This window comes from Scyliorhinus torazame, chromosome 18 (genome assembly GCF_047496885.1).
Source record: "Scyliorhinus torazame isolate Kashiwa2021f chromosome 18, sScyTor2.1, whole genome shotgun sequence".
Taxonomy (NCBI): Eukaryota; Metazoa; Chordata; class Chondrichthyes; order Carcharhiniformes; family Scyliorhinidae; genus Scyliorhinus; species Scyliorhinus torazame.
In genome coordinates this window covers 167,456,264-167,479,361 of record NC_092724.1, presented here as the reverse complement: position 1 = coordinate 167,479,361, position 23,098 = coordinate 167,456,264, and the positions used below count along the sequence as shown (strand labels likewise).

Here is a 23,098-nt window from a genome sequence, read left to right as displayed (position 1 = left end):
GAGAAAACACAGCAGCCAATTTGTATATAGCTAACTCCACAAAGCCCAACAACTTATACTTATATAGCATATTTAATGTAATGAAACGTCCCAAAATCCTTCACAGGAGCTTTACAGAATGAAGTCCAATACTGAGCCACAAAGGGAGGTTGTTTCAACTCCCAAGTGAAACTAGAACCAGGGGGCATAGCCTCAAAATAAGGGGGAGCAGATTTGGGACTGAGTTGAGGAGGAGCTTCTTCACCCAAAGGGTTGTGAATCTGTGGAATTCCCTGCCGAGTGAAGCAGTTGAGGCTACCCCATTGGATGTTTTTAAGACAAAGATAGATTTTTCAACAGTAAAGGGATTAAGGGTTAGGGTGAGCGGGGAGGTAAGTGGAGCTGACTCCACAAAAAGATCACCACGATCTCATTGAATGGCGGAGCAGGCTCGAGGGGCCAGATGGTCTACTCCTGCTCCGAGTTATTATGTTCTGATTATGTCTCTGCTGAGGGAATTGGACACACGGCTAGCCGAGAGGCAGGAGTGCTGCCCACTGAGCCATGGCTGAACGTAATCAGGCTTGACACTCGCAATGCAGTAATGAGCGAGTGCCGCACTGTAAGAGGGTCAGTACTGAGGGAGTGCCGCACTGTCGGAGGGTCAGTACTGAGGGAGTGCCGCACTGTCAGAGGGTCAGTACTGAGGGAGTGCCGCACTGTCAGAGGGTCAGTACTGAGGGAGTGCCGCACTGTCAGAGGGTCAGTACTGAGGGAGCGCCGCACTGTCAGAGGGTCAGTACTGAGGGAGTGCTGCACTGTCAGAGGGTCTGTACTGAGGGGGTGCCGCACTGTCAGAGGGTCAGTACTGAGGGAGTGCTGCACTGTCAGAGGGTCAGTACTGAGGGAGAGCTGCACTGTCAGAGGGTCAGTACTGAGGGAGAGCTGCACTGTCAGAGGGTCAGTGCTGAGGGAGTGCTGCACAGTCAGAGGGTCAGTACTGAGGGAGTGCTGCACTGTCAGAGGGTCAGTACTGAGGGAGTGCTGCACTGTCAGAGGGTCAGTACTGAGGGAGAGCTGCACTGTCAGAGGGTCAGTGCTGAGGGAGTGCTGCACAGTCAGAGGGTCAGTACTGAGGGAGTGCTGCACTGTCAGAGGGTCAGTACTGAGGGAGTGCTGCACTGTCAGAGGGTCAGTACTGAGGGAGTGCCGCACTGTCAGAGGGTCAGTACTGAGGGAGTGCTGCACTGTCAGAGGGTCAGTACTGAGGGAGTGCCGCACTGTCAGAGGGTCAGTACTGAGGGAGCTCCGCACTGTCAGAGGGTCAGTACTGAGGGAGTGCCGCATTGTCAGAGTGTCAGTACTGAGGGAGTGCTGCACTGACAGAGGGTCAGTACTGAGGGAGCGCCGCACTGTCAGAGGGTCACTACTGAGGGAATGCCGCACTGTCAGAGGGTCAGTACTGAGGGAGTGCTGCACTGTCAGAGGGTCAGTACTGAGGGAGCTCCGCACTGTCAGAGGGTCAGTACTGAGGGAGTGCTACACTGTAAGAGGGTCAGTACTGAGGGAGCGCCGCACTGTCAGAGGGTCAGTACTGAGGGAATGCCGCACTGTCAGAGGGTCAGTACCGAGGGAGTGCCGCACTGTCAGAGGGTCAGTACTGAGGGAGTGCAGCACTGTCAGAGGGTCAGTACTGAGGGAGTGCCGCACTGTAAGAGGGTCAGTACTGAGCGAGTGCCGCACTGTAAGAGGGTCAGTACTGAGGGAGCGCTGCACTGTCAGAGGGTCAGTACTGAGGGAGTGCCGCACTGTCAGAGAGTCAGTACTGAGGGAGTGCTGCACTGTCAGAGGGTCAGTATTGAGGGAGTGCCGCACTGTCAGAGGGTCAGTACTGAGGCAGTGCTGCACTGTCAGAGGGTCAGTACTGAGGGAGTGCTGCACTGTCAGAGGGTCAGTACTGAGGGAGCTCCGCACTGTCAGAGGGTCAGTACTGAGGGAGTGCTACACTGTAAGAGGGTCAGTACTGAGGGAGCGCCGCACTGTCAGAGGGTCAGTACTGAGGGAATGCCGCACTGTCAGAGGGTCAGTACCGAGGGAGTGCCGCACTGTCAGAGGGTCAGTACTGAGGGAGTGCAGCACTGTCAGAGGGTCAGTACTGAGGGAGTGCCGCACTGTAAGAGGGTCAGTACTGAGCGAGTGCCGCACTGTAAGAGGGTCAGTACTGAGGGAGCGCTGCACTGTCAGAGGGTCAGTACTGAGGGAGTGCCGCACTGTCAGAGAGTCAGTACTGAGGGAGTGCTGCACTGTCAGAGGGTCAGTATTGAGGGAGTGCCGCACTGTCAGAGGGTCAGTACTGAGGCAGTGCTGCACTGTCAGAGGGTCAGTACTGAGGGAGTGCTGCACTGTCAGAGGGTCAGTACTGAGGGAGTGCCGCACAGTCAGAGGGTCAGTACTGAGGGAGTGCTGCACTGTGAGAGGGTCAGTACTGAGGGAGTGCCGCACTGTCAGAGGGTCAGTACTGAGGGAGTGCCGCACTGTCAGAGAGTCTGTACCGAGGGAGTGCCGCACTGTCAGAGGGTCAGTACTGAGGGAGTGCTGCACTGTCAGAGGGTCAGTACTGAGGGAGTGCCCCGGTCAGCACATTTCGTTTCATAATCACTTCAACAACACAAACAGGTTCAGCCATGTACTTACCATTCTCTCTGCTTCGTTGCGAGCACCTTCGTTTTCTCCTAAGTATGAAGAGAACAGTTTTTAGACAATACACCCTCCCTGTACTTTTGCAGCAGGGTGAAGCATATCAGAGTGTTACAGTGAGGGGTGTGGGGTATATCAGTGTGTTACAGTGAGGGGTGTGGGGTATATCAGTGTTACAGTGAGGGGTGTGGGGTATATCAGTGTGTTACAGTGAGGGGTGTGGAGTATATCAGTGTTACAGTGAGGGGTGTGGGTATATCAGAGTGTTACAGTGAGGGGTGTGGGTATATCAGAGTGTTACAGTGAGGGGTGTGGGGTATATCAGACTGTTACAGTGAGGGGTGTGGTGTATATCAGTGTTACAGTGAGGGGTGTGGGGTATATCAGTGTTACAGTGAGGGGTGTGGGGTATATCAGAGTGTTAAAGTGAGGGGTGTGGGGTGTATCAGCATTACAGTGAGGGGTGTGGCGTATATCAGTGTTACAGTGAGGGGTGTGGGGTATATCAGAGTGTTACAGTGAGGGGTGTGGGGTATATCAGAGTGTTACAGTGAGGGGTGTGGGGTATATCAGTGTTACAGTGAGGGGTGTGGTGTGTATCAGAATGTTACAGTGAGGGGTGTGGGGTATATCAGTGTTACAGTGAGGGGTGTGGTGTGTATCAGAATGTTACAGTGAGGGGTGTGGGGTATATCAGAGTGTTACAGTGAGGGTGTGGAGTATATCAGTGTTACAGTGAGGGGTGTGGGGTATATCAGTGTTACAGTGAGGGGTGTGGAGTATATCAGTGTTACAGTGAGGGGTGTGGGGTATATCAGTGTTACAGTGAGGGGTGTGGGGTATATCAGTGTTACAGTGAGGGGTGTGGGATATATCAGAGTGTTACAGTGAGGGGTGTGGGATATATCAGTGTTACAGTGAGGGGTGTGGGATATATCAGAGTGTTACAGTGAGGGGTGTGGGGTATATCAGTGTTACAGTGAGGGGTGTGGGGTATATCAGTGTTACAGTGAGGGGTGTGGGGTATATCAGAGTGTTACAGTGAGGGGTGTGGGGTATATCAGTGTTACAGTGAGGGGTGTGGGGTATTTCAGAGTGTTACAGTGAGGGGTGTGGGGTATATCAGAGTGTTACAGTGAGGGGTGTGGGGTATATCAGTGTGTTACAGTGAGGGGTGTGGGGTATATCAGAGTGTTACAGTGCGGGGTGTGGGGTATATCAGAGTGTTACAGTGAGGGTGTGGGGTATATCAGAGTGTTACAGTGAGGGGTGTGGGGTATATCAGTGTTACAGTGAGGGGTGTGGGATATATCAGAGTGTTACAGTGAGGGGTGTGGGATATATCAGAGTGTTACAGTGAGGGGTGTGGGATATATCAGTGTGTTACAGTGAGGGGTGTGGGATATATCAGTGTGTTACAGTGAGGGGTGTGGGATATATCAGAGTGTTAGAGTGAGGGGTGTGGGATATATCAGTGTTACAGTGAGGGGTGTGGGGTATATCAGAGTGTTACAGTGAGGGGTGTGGGGTATATCAGAGTGTTACAGTGAGGGGTGTGGGGTACATCAGAGTGTTACAGTGAGGGGTGTGGGGTATATCAGAGTGTTACAGTGCGGGGTGTGGGGTATATCAGAGTGTTACAGTGAGGGGTGTGGGTATATCAGTGTTACAGTGAGGGGTGTGGGGTATATCAGTGTTACAGTGAGGGGTTTGGGGTATATAAGTGTTACAGTGAGGGGTGTGGGGTATATCAGTGTTACAGTGAGGGGTGTGGGGTATATAAGTGTTACAGTGCGGGGTGTGGGGTATATCAGAGTGTTACAGTGAGGGGTGTGGGTATATCAGTGTTACAGTGAGGGGTGTGGGGTATATCAGTGTTACAGTGAGGGGTGTGGGGTATATAAGTGTTACAGTGAGGGGTGTGGGATATGTCAGAGTGTTACAGTGAGGGATGTGGGGTATATCAGAGTGTTACAGTGCGGGGTGTGGGGTATATTAGAGTGTTACAGTGAGGGTGTGGGGTATACCAGAGTGTTACAGTGAGGGGTGTGGGGTATATCAGTGTTACAGTGAGGGGTGTGGGCTATATCAGAGTGTTACAGTGAGGGGTGTGGGATATATCAGAGTGTTACAGTGAGGGGTGTGGGATATATCAGTGTGTTACAGTGAGGGGTGTGGGATATATCAGAGTGTTACAGTGAGGGGTGTGGGATATATCAGTGTGTTACACTGAGGGGTGTGGGATATATCAGAGTGTTACAGTGAGGGGTGTGGGATATATCAGTGTGTTACAGTGAGGGGTGTGGGATATATCAGTGTGTTACAGTGAGGGGTGTGGGATATATCAGAGTGTTAGAGTGAGGGGTGTGGGATATATCAGTGTTACAGTGAGGGGTGTGGGGTATATCAGAGTGTTACAGTGAGGGGTGTGGGGTATATCAGTGTTACAGTGAGGGGTGTGGCGTATATCAGAGTGTAAGAGTGAGGGGTCTATCAGAGTGTTACAGTGAGGGGTGTGGGATATATCAGTGTGTTACAGTGAGGGGTGTGGGATATATCAGAGTGTTACAGTGAGGGGTGTGGGATATATCAGTGTGTTACAGTGAGGGGTGTGGGGTATATCAGAGTGTTACAGTGAGGGGTGTGGGGTATATCAGAGTGTTACAGTGAGGGGTGTAGGGTATATCAGAGTGTTACAGTGAGGGGTGTGGGGTATATCAGAGTTACAGTGAGGGGTGTGGGGTATATCAGAGTGTTACAGTGAGGGGTGTGGGGTATATCAGAGTTACAGTGAGGGGTGTGGGGTATATCAGAGTGTTACAGTGAGGGGTGTGGGATATATCAGTGTGTTACAGTGAGGGGTGTGGGATATATCAGAGTGTTACAGTGAGGGGTGTGGGGTATATCAGAGTGTTACAGTGAGGGGTGTGGGGTATATCAGAGTGTTACAGTGAGGGGTGTGGGGTATATCAGAGTGTTACAGTGAGGGGTGTGGGGTATATCAGAGTTACAGTGAGGGGTGTGGGGTATATCAGAGTGTTACAGTGAGGGGTGTGGGATATATCAGTGTGTTACAGTGAGGGGTGTGGGGTATATCAGAGTGTTACAGTGAGGGGTGTGGGGTATATCTGAGTGTTACAGTGAGGGGTGTGGGGTATATCAGAGTGTTACAGTGAGGGGTGTGGGGTATATCAGAGTTACAGTGAGGGGTGTGGGGTATATCAGAGTGTTACAGTGAGGGGTGTGGGGTATATCAGAGTTACAGTGAGGGGTGTGGGGTATATCAGAGTGTTACAGTGAGGGTGTGGGGTATATCAGAGTGTTACAGTGAGGGGTGTGGGGTATATCAGTGTTACAGTGAGGGGTGTGGGGTATATAAGTGTTACAGTGAGGGGTGTGGGGTATATCAGAGTGTTACAGTGAGGGGTGTGGGGTATATCAGAGTGTTACAGTGAGGGGTGTGGGGTATATCAGTGTTACAGTGAGGGGTGTGGGGTATATCAGTGTTACAGTGAGGGGTGTGGGGTATATCAGACTGTTGCAGTGAGGGGTGTGGGGTATATCAGAGTGTTACAGTGAGGGGTGTGGGGTATATCAGTATTACAGTGAGGTGTGTGGGGTATATCAGTGTTACAGTGAGGGGTGTGGGGTATATCAGTGTTACAGTGAGGGGTGTGGGTATATCAGAGTGTTACTGTGACTGCTGTGGGGTATATCAGAGTGTTACAGTGAGGGGTGTGGGGTATATCAGAGTGTTACAGTGAGGGGTGTGGGGTATATCAGTGTTACAGTGAGGGGTGTGGGGTATATCAGTGTTACAGTGAGGGGTGTGGGGTATATCAGTGTTACAGTGAGGGGTGTGGGGTATATCAGAGTGTTACAGTGAGGGGTGTGGGGTATATCAGTGTTACAGTGAGGGGTGTGGCGTATATCAGAGTGTTACAGTGAGGGGTCTATCAGAGTGTTACAGTGAGGGGTGTGGGGTATATCAGAGTGTTACAGTGAGGGGTGTGGGGTATATCAGAGAGTTACAGTGCGGGGTGTGGGGTATATCAGAGTGTTACAGTGAGGGTGTGGGGTATATCAGAGTGTTACAGTGAGGGGTGTGGGGTATATCAGTGTTACAGTGAGGGGTGTGGGATATATCAGAGTGTTACAGTGAGGGGTGTGGGATATATCAGAGTGTTACAGTGAGGGGTGTGGGATATATCAGTGTGTTACAGTGAGGGGTGTGGGATATATCAGTGTGTTACAGTGAGGGGTGTGGGATATATCAGAGTGTTACAGTGAGGGGTGTGGGATATATCAGTGTTACAGTGAGGGGTGTGGGGTATATCAGAGTGTTACAGTGAGGGGTGTGGGGTATATAAGTGTTACAGTGAGGGGTGTGGCGTATATCAGAGTGTTACAGTGAGGGGTGTGGGGTATATCAGAGTGTTACAGTCCGGGGTGTGCGGTATATCAGAGTGTTACAGTGAGGGGTATGGGGTATATCAGTGTTACAGTGAGGGGTGTGGAGTATATCAGAGTGTTACAGTGAGGGGTGTGGGGTATATCAGTGTTATAGTGAGGGGTGTGGGGTATATCAGGGTGTTACAGTGAAGGGTGTGGGGTATATCAGAGAGTTACAGTGAGGGGTGTGGGGTATATCAGTGTTATAGTGAGGGGTGTGGGGTATACCAGAGTGTTACAGTGAGGGGTGTGGGGTATATCAGAGTGTTACAGTGAGGGGTGTGGGGTATATCAGAGTGTTACAGTGAGGGGTGTGGGATATATCAGTGAGTGGTGTGGGGTATATCAGTGTTACAGTGAGGGGTGTGGGGTATATCAGAGTGTTGCATTGAGGGGTGTGGGGTATATCAGAGTGTTACAGTGAGGGGTGTGGGGTATATCGGAGTGTTGCATTGAGGGGTGTGGGATATATCAGTGAGTGGTGTGGGGTATATCAGTGTTACAGTGAGGGGTGTGGGGTATATCAGAGTGTTACAGTGAGGGGTGTGGGGTATATCAGTGAGTGGTGTGGGGTATATCAGTGTTACAGTGAGGGGTGTGGGGTATATCAGAGTGTTGCATTGAGGGGTGTGGGGTATATCAGAGTGTTACAGTGAGGGGTGTGGGGTATATCAGTGTTATAGTGAGGGGTGTGGGGTATACCAGAGTGTTACAGTGAGGGGTGTGGGGTATATCAGAGTGTTACAGTGAGGGGTGTGGGGTATATCAGAGTGTTACAGTGAGGGGTGTGGGATATATCAGTGAGTGGTGTGGGGTATATCAGTGTTACAGTGAGGGGTGTGGGGTATATCAGAGTGTTGCATTGAGGGGTGTGGGGTATATCAGAGTGTTACAGTGAGGGGTGTGGGGTATATCGGAGTGTTGCATTGAGGGGTGTGGGGTATATCAGAGTGTTACAGTGAGAGGTGTGGGGTGTATCAGTGTTACAGTGAGGGGTGTGGGGTATATCAGTGTTACAGTGAGGGGTGTGGGGTATATCAGAGTGTTACAGTGAGGGGTGTGTGGTATATCGGAGTGTTGCATTGAGGGGTGTGGGATATATCAGTGTTACAGAGAGGGGTGTGGGGTATATCAGAGTGTTACAGTGAGGGGTGTGGGGTAGATCAGTGTTACAGTGAGGGGTGTGGGGTATATCAGAGTGTTGCAGTGAGGGGTGTGGGGTATATCAGTGTTACAGTGAGGGGTGTGGGGTATATCAGTGTTACAGTGAGGGGTGTGGGGTATATCAGAGTGTTACAGTGAGGGGTGTGGGGTATATCAGAGTGTTACAGTGCGGGGTGTGGGGTATATCAGAGTGTTACAGTGAGGGGTATGGGGTATATCAGTGTTACAGTGAGGGGTGTGGAGTATATCAGAGTGTTACAGTGAGGGGTGTGGGGTATATCAGTGTTACAGTGAGGGGTGTGGGGTATATCAGGGTGTTACAGTGAAGGTTGTGGGGTATACCAGAGTGTTACAGTGAGGGGTGTGGGGTATATCAGAGTGTTACAGTGAGGGGTGTGGGGTATATCAGAGTGTTACAGTGAGGGGTGTGGGATATATCAGTGAGTGGTGTGGGGTATATCAGTGTTACAGTGAGGGGTGTGGGGTATATCGGAGTGTTGCATTGAGGGGTGTGGGGTATATCAGAGTGTTACAGTGAGAGGTGTGGGGTATATCAGTGTTCCAGTGAGGGGTGTGGGTATATCAGTGTTACAGTGAGGGGTGTGGGGTATATCAGAGTGTTACAGTGAGGGGTGCGTGGTATATCGGAGTGTTGCATTGAGGGGTGTGGGATATATCAGTGTTACAGTGAGGGGTGTGGGGTATATCAGAGTGTTACAGTGAGGGGTGTGGGGTATATTAGTAGTTACAGTGAGGGGTGTGGGGTATATCAGAGTGTTGCAGTGAGGGGTGTGGGGTATATCAGTGTTACAGTGAGGGGTGTGGGGTATATCAGTGTTACAGTGAGGGGTGTGGGGTATATGAGAGTGTTACAGTGAGGGGTGTGGGGTATATCAGAGTGTTACAGTGAGGGGTGTGGGGTATATCAGTGTTACAGTGAGGGGTGTGGGGTATATCAGTGTTACAGTGAGGGGTGTGTGGTATATCAGTGTTACAGTGAGGGGTGTGGGTATATCAGAGTGTTACTGTGAGGGGTGTGGAGTATATCAGAGTGTTACAGTGAGGGGTGTGGGGTATATCAGAGTGTTACAGTGAGGGGTGTGGGGTATATCAGTGTTACAGTGAGGGGTGTGGGGTATATCAGTGTTACAGTGAGGGGTGTGGGGTATATCAGTGTTACAGTGAGGGGTGTGGGGTATATCAGAGTGTTACAGTGAGGGGTGTGGGGTATATCAGTGTTACAGTGAGGGGTGTGGCGTATATCAGAGTGTTACAGTGAGGGGTCTATCAGAGTGTTACAGTGAGGGGTGTGGGGTATATCAGAGTGTTACAGTGAGGGGTGTGGGGTATATCAGAGAGTTACAGTGCAGGGTGTGGGGTATATCAGAGTGTTACAGTGAGGGTGTGGGGTATATCAGAGTGTTACAGTGAGGGATGTGGGGTATATCAGTGTTACAGTGAGGGGTGTGGGATATATCAGAGTGTTACAGTGAGGGGTGTGGGATATATCAGAGTGTTACAGTGAGGGGTGTGGGATATATCAGTGTGTTACAGTGAGGGGTGTGGGATATATCAGTGTGTTACAGTGAGGGGTGTGGGATATATCAGAGTGTTACAGTGAGGGGTGTGGGATATATCAGTGTTAGAGTGAGGGGTGTGGGGTATATCAGAGTGTTACAGTGAGGGGTGTGGGGTATATAAGTGTTACAGTGAGGGGTGTGGCGTATATCAGAGTGTTACAGTGAGGGGTGTGGGGTATATCAGAGTGTTACAGTGCGGGGTGTGCGGTATATCAGAGTGTTACAGTGAGGGGTATGGGGTATATCAGTGTTACCGTGAGGGGTGTGGAGTATATCAGAGTGTTACAGTGAGGGGTGTGGGGTATATCAGTGTTACATTGAGGGGTGTGGGGTATATCAGGGTGTTACAGTGAAGGGTGTGGGGTATACCAGAGTGTTACAGTGAGGGGTGTGGGGTATATCAGAGTGTTACAGTGAGGGGTGTGGGGTATATCAGAGTGTTACAGTGAGGGGTGTGGGATATATCAGTGAGTGGTGTGGGGTATATCAGTGTTACAGTGAGGGGTGTGGGGTATATCAGAGTGTTGCATTGAGGGGTGTGGGGTATATCAGAGTGTTACAGTGAGGGGTGTGGGGTATATCGGAGTGTTGCATTGAGGGGTGTGGGGTATATCAGAGTGTTACAGTGAGAGGTGTGGGGTATATCAGTGTTACAGTGAGGGGTGTGGGGTATATCAGTGTTACAGTGAGGGGTGTGGGGTATATCAGAGTGTTACAGTGAGGGGTGTGTGGTATATCGGAGTGTTGCATTGAGGGGTGTGGGATATATCAGTGTTACAGTGAGGGGTGTGGGGTATATCAGAGTGTTACAGTGAGGGGTGTGGGGTATATCAGTGTTACAGTGAGGGGTGTGGGGTATATCAGAGTGTTGCAGTGAGGGGTGTGGGGTATATCAGTGTTACAATGAGGGGTGTGGGGTATATCAGTGTTGCATTGAGGGGTGTGGGATATATCAGTGTTACAGTGAGGGGTGTGGGGTATATCAGAGTGTTACAGTGAGGGGTGTGGGGTATATTAGTGTTACAGTGAGGGGTGTGGGGTATATCAGAGTGTTGCAGTGAGGGGTGTGGGGTATATCAGTGTTACAGTGAGGGGTGTGGGGTATATCAGTGTTACAGTGAGGGGTGTGGGGTATATTAGAGTGTTACAGTGAGGGGTGTGGGGTATATCAGAGTGTTACAGTGAGGGGTGTGGGGTATATCAGTGTTACAGTGAGGGGTGTGGGGTATATCAGTGTTACAGTGAGGGGTGTGTGGTATATCAGTGTTACAGTGAGGGGTGTGGGTATATCAGAGTGTTACAGTGAGGGGTGTGTGGTATATCAGTGTTACAGTGAGGGGTGTGGGTATATCAGAGTGTTACTGTGAGGGGTGTGGGGTATATCAGAGTGTTACAGTGAGGGGTGTGGGGTATATCAGAGTGTTACAGTGAGGGGTGTGGGGTATATCAGTGTTACAGTGAGGGGTGTGGGGTATATCAGTGTTACAGTGAGGGGTGTGGGGTATATCAGAGTGTTACAGTGAGGGGTGTGGGGTATATCAGTGTTACAGTGAGGGGTGTGGCGTATATCAGAGTGTTACAGTGAGGGGTCTATCAGAGTGTTACAGTGAGGGGTGTGGGGTATATCAGAGTGTTACAGTGAGGGGTGTGGGGTATATCAGAGAGTTACAGTGCGGGGTGTGGGGTATATCAGAGTGTTACAGTGAGGGTGTGGGGTATATCAGAGTGTTACAGTGAGGGATGTGGGGTATATCAGTGTTACAGTGAGGGGTGTGGGATATATCAGAGTGTTACAGTGAGGGGTGTGGGATATATCAGAGTGTTACAGTGAGGGGTGTGGGATATATCAGTGTGTTATAGTGAGGGGTGTGGGATATATCAGTGTGTTACAGTGAGGGGTGTGGGATATATCAGAGTGTTACAGTGAGGGGTGTGGGATATATCAGTGTTACAGTGAGGGGTGTGGGGTATATCAGAGTGTTACAGTGAGGGGTGTGGGGTATATAAGTGTTACAGTGAGGGGTGTGGCGTATATCAGAGTGTTACAGTGAGGGGTGTGGGGTATATCAGAGTGTTACAGTGCGGGGTGTGCGGTATATCAGAGTGTTACAGTGAGGGGTATGGGGTATATCAGTGTTACCGTGAGGGGTGTGGAGAATATCAGAGTGTTACAGTGAGGGGTGTGGGGTATATCAGTGTTACATTGAGGGGTGTGGGGTATATCAGGGTGTTACAGTGAAGGGTGTGGGGTATACCAGAGTGTTACAGTGAGGGGTGTGGGGTATATCAGAGTGTTACAGTGAGGGGTGTGGGGTATATCAGAGTGTTACAGTGAGGGGTGTGGGATATATCAGTGAGTGGTGTGGGGTATATCAGTGTTACAGTGAGGGGTGTGGGGTATATCAGAGTGTTGCATTGAGGGGTGTGGGGTATATCAGAGTGTTACAGTGAGGGGTGTGGGGTATATCGGAGTGTTGCATTGAGGGGTGTGGGGTATATCAGAGTGTTACAGTGAGAGGTGTGGGGTATATCAGTGTTACAGTGAGGGGTGTGGGGTATATCAGTGTTACAGTGAGGGGTGTGGGGTATATCAGAGTGTTACAGTGAGGGGTGTGTGGTATATCGGAGTGTTGCATTGAGGGGTGTGGGATATATCAGTGTTACAGTGAGGGGTGTGGGGTATATCAGAGTGTTACAGTGAGGGGTGTGGGGTATATCAGTGTTACAGTGAGGGGTGTGGGGTATATCAGAGTGTTGCAGTGAGGGGTGTGGGGTATATCAGTGTTACAGTGAGGGGTGTGGGGTATATCAGTGTTACAGCGAGGGGTGTGGGGTATATCAGAGTGTTACAGTGAGGGGTGTGGGGAATATCAGAGTGTTACAGTGCGGGGTGTGGGGTATATCAGAGTGTTACAGTGAGGGGTATGGGGTATATCAGTGTTACAGTGAGGGGTGTGGAGTATATCAGAGTGTTACAGTGAGGGGTGTGGGGTATATCAGTGTTACAGTGAGGGGTGTGGGGTATATCAGGGTGTTACAGTGAAGGGTGTGGGGTATACCAGAGTGTTACAGTGAGGGGTGTGGGGTATATCAGAGTGTTACAGTGAGGGGTGTGGGGTATATCAGAGTGTTACAGTGAGGGGTGTGGGATATATCAGTGAGTGGTGTGGGGTATATCAGTGTTACAGTGAGGGGTGTGGGGTATATCAGAGTGTTGCATTGAGGGGTGTGCGGTATATCAGAGTGTTACAGTGAGGGGTGTGGGGTATATCGGAGTGTTGCGTTGAGGGGTGTGGGGTATATCAGAGTGTTACAGTGAGAGGTGTGGGGTATATCAGTGTTACAGTGAGGGGTGTGGGTATATCAGTGTTACAGTGAGGGGTGTGGGGTATATCAGAGTGTTACAGTGAGGGGTGTGGGGTATATCAGTGTTACAGTGAGGGGTGTGGGGTATATCAGTGTTACAGTGAGGGGTGTGGGGTATATCAGAGTGTTACAGTGAGGGGTGTGGGGTATATCAGTGTTACAGTGAGGGGTGTGGGGTATATCAGAGTGTTGCAGTGAGGGGTGTGGGGTATATCAGTGTTACAGTGAGGGGTGTGGGGTATATCAGTGTTACAGTGAGGGGTGTGGGGTATATCAGAGTGTTACAGTGAGGGGTGTGGGGTATATCAGAGTGTTACAGTGAGGGGTGTGGGGTATATCAGTGTTACAGTGAGGGGTGTGGGGTATATCAGAGTGTTGCAGTGAGGGGTGTGGGGTATATCAGTGTTACAGTGAGGGGTGTGGGGTATATCAGAGTGTTACAGTGAGGGGTGTGGGGTATATAAGTGTTACATTGAGGGGTGTGGGGTATATCAGAGTGTTGCAGTGAGGGGTGTGGGGTATATCAGTGTTACAGTGAGGGGTGTGGGGTATATCAGTGTTACAGTGAGGGTTATGGGGTATATCAGAGTGTTACAGTGAGGGGTGTGGGGTATATCAGAGTGTTACAGTGAGGGGTGTGGGGTATATCAGTGTTACAGTGAGGGGTGTGGGGTATATCAGTGTTACAGTGAGGGGTGTGTGGTATATCAGTGTTACAGTGAGGGGTGTGGGTATATCAGAGTGTTACTGTGAGGGGTGTGGGGTATATCAGAGTGTTACAGTGAGGGGTGTGGGGTATATTAGTGTGTTACAGTGAGGGGTGTGGGGTATATCAGTGTTACAGTGAGGGGTGTGGGGTATATCAGTGTTACAGTGAGGGGTGTGGGTATATCAGACTGTTACAGTGAGGGGTGTGGCGTATATCAGAGTGTTACAGTGAGTGGTGTGGGGTATATCAGAGTGTTACAGTGAGGGGAGTGGGGTATATCAGAGTGTTACAGTGAGGGGTGTGGGGTATATCAGTGTTACAGTGAGGGTTGGGTATATCAGTGTTAAAGTGAGGGGTGTGGGTATATCAGAGTGTTACAGTGAGGGGTGTGGGGTATATCACTGTGTTACAGTGAGGGGTGTGGGGTATATCAGTGTTACAGTGAGGGGTGTGGGGTATATCAGTGTTACAGTGAGGGGTGTGGGTATATCAGTGTTACAGTGAGGGGTGTGGGGTATATCAGAGTGTTACAGTGAGGGGTGTGGGGTATATCAGAGTGTTACAGTGAGGGGTGTGGGGTATATCAGAGTGTTACAGTGAGGGGTGTGGGGTATATCAGAGTGTTACAGTGAGGGGTGTGGGTATATCAGTGTTACAGTGAGGGGTGTGGGGTATATCAGTGTTACAGTGAGGGGTGCGGGTATATCAGTGTTACAGTGAGGGGTGTGGGGTATATCAGAGTTTTACAGTGAAGGGTGTGGGGTATATCAGAATCTTACAGTGAGGGGTGTGGGGTATATCAGAGTGTTACAGTGAGGGGTGTGGGGTATATCAGTGTTACAGTGAGGGGTGTGGGGTATATCAGTGTTACAGTGAGGGGTGGGGGGTATATCAGAGTGTTACAGTGAGGGGCGCGGGGTATATCAGAGTGTTACAGTGAGGGGTGTGGGGTATATCAGAGTGTAACAGTGAGAGGTGTGGGGTATATCAGTGTTACAGTGAGGGGTGTAGGGTATATCAGAGTGTTACAGTGAGGGGTGTGGGGTATATCACTGTGTTACAGTGAGGGGTGTGGGGTATATCAGTGTTACAGTGAGGGGTGTGGGGTATATCAGTGTTACAGTGAGGGGTGTGGGTATATCAGTGTTACAGTGAGGGGTGTGGGGTATATCAGAGTGTTACAGTGAGGGGTGTGGGGTATATCAGAGTGTTACAGTGAGGGGTGTGGGGTATATCAGAGTGTTACAGTGAGGGGTGTGGGGTATATCAGAGTGTTACAGTGAGGGGTGTGGGTATATCAGTGTTACAGTGAGGGGTGTGGGGTATATCAGTGTTACAGTGAGGGGTGTGGGTATATCAGTGTTACAGTGAGGGGTGTGGGGTATATCAGAGTGTTACAGTGAAGGGTGTGGGGTATATCAGAGTCTTACAGTGAGGGGTGTAGGGTATATCAGAGTGTTACAGTGAGGGGTGTGGGGTATATCAGAGTGTAACAGTGAGGGGTGTGGGGCATATCAGAGTGTTACAGTGAGGGGTGTGGGGTATATCAGAGTGTAACAGTGAGGGGTGTGGGGTATATCAGTGTTACAATGAGGGGTGTAGGGTATATCAGAGTGTTACAGTGAGGGGTGGGGGGTATATCAGTGTTACAGTGAGAGGTGGGGTATATCAGAGTGTTACAGTGAGGGGTGTGGGGTATATCAGTGTTAAAGTGAGGGGTGGGGGGTATATCAGAGTGTTACAGTGAGGGGTGCGGGGTATATCAGAGTGTTACAGTGAGGGGTGTGGGGAATATCAGAGTGTAACAGTGAGGGGTGTGGGGTATATCAGTGTTACAGTGAGGGGTGGGGGGTATATCAGAGTGTTACAGTGAGGGGTGTGGGGTATATCAGAGTGTTACAGTGAGGGGTGTGGGTACATCAGAGTGTTACAGTGAGGGGTGTGGGTACATCAGAGTGTTACAGTGAGGGGTGTGGGGTATATCAGAGTGTTACAGTGAGGGGTGTGGGTATATCAAAGTGTTACAGTGAGGGGTGTGGGTATATCAGAGTGTTACAGTGAGGGGTGTGGGGTATATCAGAGTGTTACAGTGAGGGGTGTGAGTATATCAGAGTGTTACAGTGAGGGGTGTGGGTTATATCAAAGTGTTACAGTGAGGGGTGTGGGGTATATCAGTGTTACAGTGAGGGGTGTGGGGTATATCAGTGTTACAGTGAGGAGTGTGGGGTATATCAGAGTGTTACAGTGAGGGGTGTGGGGTATATCAGAGTGTTACAGTGAGGGGTGTGGGGTATATCAGAGTGTTACAGTGAGGGGTGTGGGGTATATCAGAGTGTTACAGTGAGGGGTGTGGGATATATCAGAGTGTTACAGTGAGGGGTGTGGGATATATCAGTGTGTTACAGTGAGGGGTGTGGGATATATCAGTGTGTTACAGTGAGGGGTGTGGGATATATCAGAGTGTTACAGTGAGGGGTGTGGGATATATCAGTGTTACAGTGAGGGGTGTGGGGTATATCAGAGTGTTACAGTGAGGGGTGTGGGGTATATCAGTGTTACAGTGAGGGGTGTGGCGTATATCACAGTGTTACAGTGAGGGGTCTATCAGAGTGTTACAGTGAGGGGTGTGGGGTATATCAGAGTGTTACAGTGAGGGGTGTGGGGTATATCAGAGTGTTACAGTGCGGGGTGTGGGGTATATCAGAGTGTTACAGTGAGGGGTATGGGGTATATCAGTGTTACAGTGAGGGGTGTGGAGTATATCAGAGTGTTACAGTGAGGGGTGTGGGGTATATCAGTGTTACAGTGAGGGGTGTGGGGTATATCAGAGTGTTATAGTGAGGGGTGTGGGGTATATCACAGTGAGGGGTGTGGGGTATATCAGAGTGTTACAGTGAGGGGTGTGGGGTATATCAGAGTGTTACAGTGAGGGGTGTGGGGTATATCAAAGTGTTGCATTGAGGGGTGTGGGGTATATCAGAGTGTTACAGTGAGGGGTGTGGGGTATATCAGAGTGTTACAGTGAGGGGTGTGGGGTATATCGGAGTGTTGCATTGAGGGGTGTGGGGTATATCAGAGTGTTACAGTGAGGGGTGTGAGGTATATCAGAGTGTTACAGTGAGGGGTGTGGGGTATATCAGAGTGTTACAGTGAGGGGTGTGGGGTATATCAGAGTGTTACAGTGAGGCGTGTGGGATATATCAGTGAGGGGTGTGGGGTATATCAGTGTTACAGTGAGGGGTGTGGGGTATATCAGAGTGTTGCATTGAGGGGTGTGGGGTATATCAGAGTGTTACAGTGAGGGGTGTGGGGTATATCGGAGTGTTGCATTGAGGGGTGTGGGGTATATCAGAGTGTTACAGTGAGAGGTGTGGGGTATATCAGTGTTACAGTGAGGGGTATGGGGTATATCAGTGTTACAGTGAGGGGTGTGGGGTATATCAGAGTGTTACAGTGAGGGGTGTGTGGTATATCGGAGTGTTGCATTGAGGGGTGTGGGATATATCAGTGTTATAGTGAGGGCTGTGGGGTATATCAGAGTGTTACAGTGAGGGGTGTGGGGTATATCAGTGTTACAGTGAGGGGTGTGGGGTATATCAGAGTGTTGCAGTGAGGGGTGTGGGGTATATCAGTGTTACAGTGAGGGGTGTGGGGTATATCAGTGTTACAGTGAGGGGTGTGGGGTATATCAGAGTGTTACAGTGAGGGGTGTGGGGTATATCAGAGTGTTACAGTGAGGGGTGTGGGGTATATCAGTGTTACAGTGAGGGGTGTGGGGTATATCAGTGTTACAGTGAGGGGTGTGTGGTATATCAGTGTTACAGTGAGGGGTGTGGGTATATCAGAGTGTTACTGTGAGGGGTGTGGGGTATATCAGAGTGTTACAGTGAGGGGTGTGGGGTATATCAGAGTGTTACAGTGAGGGGTGTGGGGTATATCAGTGTTACAGTGAGGGGTGTGGGGTATATCAGTGTTACAGTGAGGGGTGTGGGGTATATCAGTGTTACAGTGAGGGGTGTGGGTATATCAGAGTGTTACAGTGAGGGGTGTGGCGTATATCAGAGTGTTACAGTGAGGGGTGTGGCGTATATCACAGTGTTACAGTGAGGGGTCTATCAGAGTGTTACAGTGAGGGGTGTGGGGTATATCAGAGTGTTACAGTGAGGGGTGTGGGGTATATCAGAGTGTTACAGTGCGGGGTGTGGGGTATATCAGAGTGTTACAGTGAGGGGTATGGGGTATATCAGTGTTACAGTGAGGGGTGTGGGGTATATCAAAGTGTTGCATTGAGGGGTGTGGGGTATATCACAGTGAGGGGTGTGGGGTATATCAGAGTGTTACAGTGAGGGGTGTGGGGTATATCAGAGTGTTACAGTGAGGGGTGTGGGGTATATCAAAGTGTTGCATTGAGGGGTGTGGGGTATATCAGAGTGTTACAGTGAGGGGTGTGGGGTATATCAGAGTGTTGCATTGAGGGGTGTGGGGTATATCAGAGTGTTACAGTGAGGGGTGTGGGGTATATCGGAGTGTTGCATTGAGGGGTGTGGGGTATATCAGAGTGTTACAGTGAGAGGTGTGGGGTATATCAGTGTTACAGTGAGGGGTGTGGGGTATATCAGTGTTACAGTGAGGGGTGTGGGGTATATCAGAGTGTTACAGTGAGGGGTGTGTGGTATATCGGAGTGTTGCATTGAGGGGTGTGGGATATATCAGTGTTACAGTGAGGGGTGTGGGGTATATCAGAGTGTTACAGTGAGGGGTGTGGGGTATATCAGTGTTACAGTGAGGGGTGTGGGGTATATCAGAGTGTTGCAGTGAGGGGTGTGGGGTATATCAGTGTTACAGTGAGGGGTGTGGGGTATATCAGTGTTACAGTGAGGGGTGTGGGGTATATCAGAGTGTTACAGTGAGGGGTGTGGGGTATATCAGAGTGTTACAGTGCGGGGTGTGGGGTATATCAGAGTGTTACAGTGAGGGGTATGGGGTATATCAGTGTTACAGTGAGGGGTGTGGAGTATATCAGAGTGTTACAGTGAGGGGTGTGGGGTATATCAGTGTTACAGTGAGGGGTGTGGGGTATATCAGGGTGTTACAGTGAAGGGTGTGGGGTATACCAGAGTGTTACAGTGAGGGGTGTGGGGTATATCAGAGTGTTACAGTGAGGGGTGTGGGGTATATCAGAGTGTTACAGTGAGGGGTGTGGGATATATCAGTGAGTGGTGTGGGGTATATCAGTGTTACAGTGAGGGGTGTGGGGTATATCAGAGTGTTGCATTGAGGGGTGTGCGGTATATCAGAGTGTTACAGTGAGGGGTGTGGGGTATATCGGAGTGTTGCGTTGAGGGGTGTGGGGTATATCAGAGTGTTACAGTGAGAGGTGTGGGGTATATCAGTGTTACAGTGAGGGGTGTGGGTATATCAGTGTTACAGTGAGGGGTGTGGGGTATATCAGAGTGTTACAGTGAGGGGTGTGGGGTATATCAGTGTTACAGTGAGGGGTGTGGGGTATATCAGTGTTACAGTGAGGGGTGTGGGGTATATCAGAGTGTTACAGTGAGGGGTGTGGGGTATATCAGTGTTACAGTGAGGGGTGTGGGGTATATCAGAGTGTTGCAGTGAGGGGTGTGGGGTATATCAGTGTTACAGTGAGGGGTGTGGGGTATATCAGTGTTACAGTGAGGGGTGTGGGGTATATCAGAGTGTTACAGTGAGGGGTGTGGGGTATATCAGAGTGTTACAGTGAGGGGTGTGGGGTATATCAGTGTTACAGTGAGGGGTGTGGGGTATATCAGAGTGTTGCAGTGAGGGGTGTGGGGTATATCAGTGTTACAGTGAGGGGTGTGGGGTATATCAGAGTGTTACAGTGAGGGGTGTGGGGTATATAAGTGTTACATTGAGGGGTGTGGGGTATATCAGAGTGTTGCAGTGAGGGGTGTGGGGTATATCAGTGTTACAGTGAGGGGTGTGGGGTATATCAGTGTTACAGTGAGGGGTGTGGGGTATATCAGAGTGTTACAGTGAGGGGTGTGGGGTATATCAGAGTGTTACAGTGAGGGGTGTGGGGTATATCAGTGTTACAGTGAGGGGTGTGGGGTATATCAGTGTTACAGTGAGGGGTGTGTGGTATATCAGTGTTACAGTGAGGGGTGTGGGTATATCAGAGTGTTACTGTGAGGGGTGTGGGGTATATCAGAGTGTTACAGTGAGGGGTGTGGGGTATATTAGTGTGTTACAGTGAGGGGTGTGGGGTATATCAGTGTTACAGTGAGGGGTGTGGGGTATATCAGTGTTACAGTGAGGGGTGTGGGTATATCAGACTGTTACAGTGAGGGGTGTGGCGTATATCAGAGTGTTACAGTGAGTGGTGTGGGGTATATCAGAGTGTTACAGTGAGGGGAGTGGGGTATATCAGAGTGTTACAGTGAGGGGTGTGGGGTATATCAGTGTTACAGTGAGGGTTGGGTATATCAGTGTTAAAGTGAGGGGTGTGGGTATATCAGAGTGTTACAGTGAGGGGTGTGGGGTATATCACTGTGTTACAGTGAGGGGTGTGGGGTATATCAGTGTTACAGTGAGGGGTGTGGGGTATATCAGTGTTACAGTGAGGGGTGTGGGTATATCAGTGTTACAGTGAGGGGTGTGGGGTATATCAGAGTGTTACAGTGAGGGGTGTGGGGTATATCAGAGTGTTACAGTGAGGGGTGTGGGGTATATCAGAGTGTTACAGTGAGGGGTGTGGGGTATATCAGAGTGTTACAGTGAGGGGTGTGGGTATATCAGTGTTACAGTGAGGGGTGTGGGGTATATCAGTGTTACAGTGAGGGGTGCGGGTATATCAGTGTTACAGTGAGGGGTGTGGGGTATATCAGAGTTTTACAGTGAAGGGTGTGGGGTATATCAGAATCTTACAGTGAGGGGTGTGGGGTATATCAGAGTGTTACAGTGAGGGGTGTGGGGTATATCAGTGTTACAGTGAGGGGTGTGGGGTATATCAGTGTTACAGTGAGGGGTGGGGGGTATATCAGAGTGTTACAGTGAGGGGCGCGGGGTATAGCAGAGTGTTACAGTGAGGGGTGTGGGGTATATCAGAGTGTAACAGTGAGAGGTGTGGGGTATATCAGTGTTACAGTGAGGGGTGTAGGGTATATCAGAGTGTTACAGTGAGGGGTGTGGGGTATATCACTGTGTTACAGTGAGGGGTGTGGGGTATATCAGTGTTACAGTGAGGGGTGTGGGGTATATCAGTGTTACAGTGAGGGGTGTGGGTATATCAGTGTTACAGTGAGGGGTGTGGGGTATATCAGAGTGTTACAGTGAGGGGTGTGGGGTATATCAGAGTGTTACAGTGAGGGGTGTGGGGTATATCAGAGTGTTACAGTGAGGGGTGTGGGGTATATCAGAGTGTTACAGTGAGGGGTGTTGGTATATCAGTGTTACAGTGAGGGGTGTGGGGTATATCAGTGTTACAGTGAGGGGTGTGGGTATATCAGTGTTACAGTGAGGGGTGTGGGGTATATCAGAGTGTTACAGTGAAGGGTGTGGGGTATATCAGAGTCTTACAGTGAGGGGTGTGGGGTATATCAGAGTGTTACAGTGAGGGGTGTGGGGTATATCAGAGTGTAACAGTGAGGGGTGTGGGGCATATCAGAGTGTTACAGTGAGGGGTGTGGGGTATATCAGAGTGTAACAGTGAGGGGTGTGGGGTATATCAGTGTTACAATGAGGGGTGTAGGGTATATCAGAGTGTTACAGTGAGGGGTGGGGGGTATATCAGTGTTACAGTGAGAGGTGGGGTATATCAGAGTGTTACAGTGAGGGGTGTGGGGTATATCAGTGTTAAAGTGAGGGGTGGGGGGTATATCAGAGTGTTACAGTGAGGGGTGCGGGGTATATCAGAGTGTTACAGTGAGGGGTGTGGGGAATATCAGAGTGTAACAGTGAGGGGTGTGGGGTATATCAGTGTTACAGTGAGGGGTGGGGGGTATATCAGAGTGTTACAGTGAGGGGTGTGGGGTATATCAGAGTGTTACAGTGAGGGGTGTGGGTACATCAGAGTGTTACAGTGAGGGGTGTGGGTACATCAGAGTGTTACAGTGAGGGGTGTGGGGTATATCAGAGTGTTACAGTGAGGGGTGTGGGTATATCAAAGTGTTACAGTGAGGGGTGTGGGTATATCAGAGTGTTACAGTGAGGGGTGTGGGGTATATCAGAGTGTTACAGTGAGGGGTGTGAGTATATCAGAGTGTTACAGTGAGGGGTGTGGGTTATATCAAAGTGTTACAGTGAGGGGTGTGGGGGATATCAGTGTTACAGTGAGGGGTGTGGGGTATATCAGTGTTACAGTGAGGAGTGTGGGGTATATCAGAGTGTTACAGTGAGGGGTGTGGGGTATATCAGAGTGTTACAGTGAGGGGTGTGGGGTATATCAGAGTGTTACAGTGAGGGGTGTGGGGTATATCAGAGTGTTACAGTGAGGGGTGTGGGATATATCAGAGTGTTACAGTGAGGGGTGTGGGATATATCAGTGTGTTACAGTGAGGGGTGTGGGATATATCAGTGTGTTACAGTGAGGGGTGTGGGATATATCAGAGTGTTACAGTGAGGGGTGTGGGATATATCAGTGTTACAGTGAGGGGTGTGGGGTATATCAGAGTGTTACAGTGAGGGGTGTGGGGTATATCAGTGTTACAGTGAGGGGTGTGGCGTATATCACAGTGTTACAGTGAGGGGTCTATCAGAGTGTTACAGTGAGGGGTGTGGGGTATATCAGAGTGTTACAGTGAGGGGTGTGGGGTATATCAGAGTGTTACAGTGCGGGGTGTGGGGTATATCAGAGTGTTACAGTGAGGGGTGTGGGGTATATCAGTGTTACAGTGAGGGGTGTGGGGTATATCAGAGTGTTATAGTGAGGGGTGTGGGGTATATCACAGTGAGGGGTGTGGGGTATATCAGAGTGTTACAGTGAGGGGTGTGGGGTATATCAGAGTGTTACAGTGAGGGGTGTGGGGTATATCAAAGTGTTGCATTGAGGGGTGTGGGGTATATCAGAGTGTTACAGTGAGGGGTGTGGGGTATATCAGAGTGTTACAGTGAGGGGTGTGGGGTATATCGGAGTGTTGCATTGAGGGGTGTGGGGTATATCAGAGTGTTA

At 50.1% G+C, this 23,098-nt stretch overlaps 1 protein-coding gene across 2 annotated transcripts in view; it reads right to left on the bottom strand.

The window, feature by feature from the left end:
- LOC140395729 (ras-associating and dilute domain-containing protein-like) overlaps positions 1-23,098 on the bottom strand; it is a 156,511-nt gene that overhangs the window by 71,846 nt on the left and 61,567 nt on the right. For both annotated transcript variants that reach the window (XM_072483874.1, XM_072483875.1), the window contains exon 6: positions 2,674-2,711. In XM_072483874.1, the coding sequence (XP_072339975.1) occupies positions 2,674-2,711 (38 nt within the window). The remainder of the gene's footprint in view (positions 1-2,673; positions 2,712-23,098) is intronic.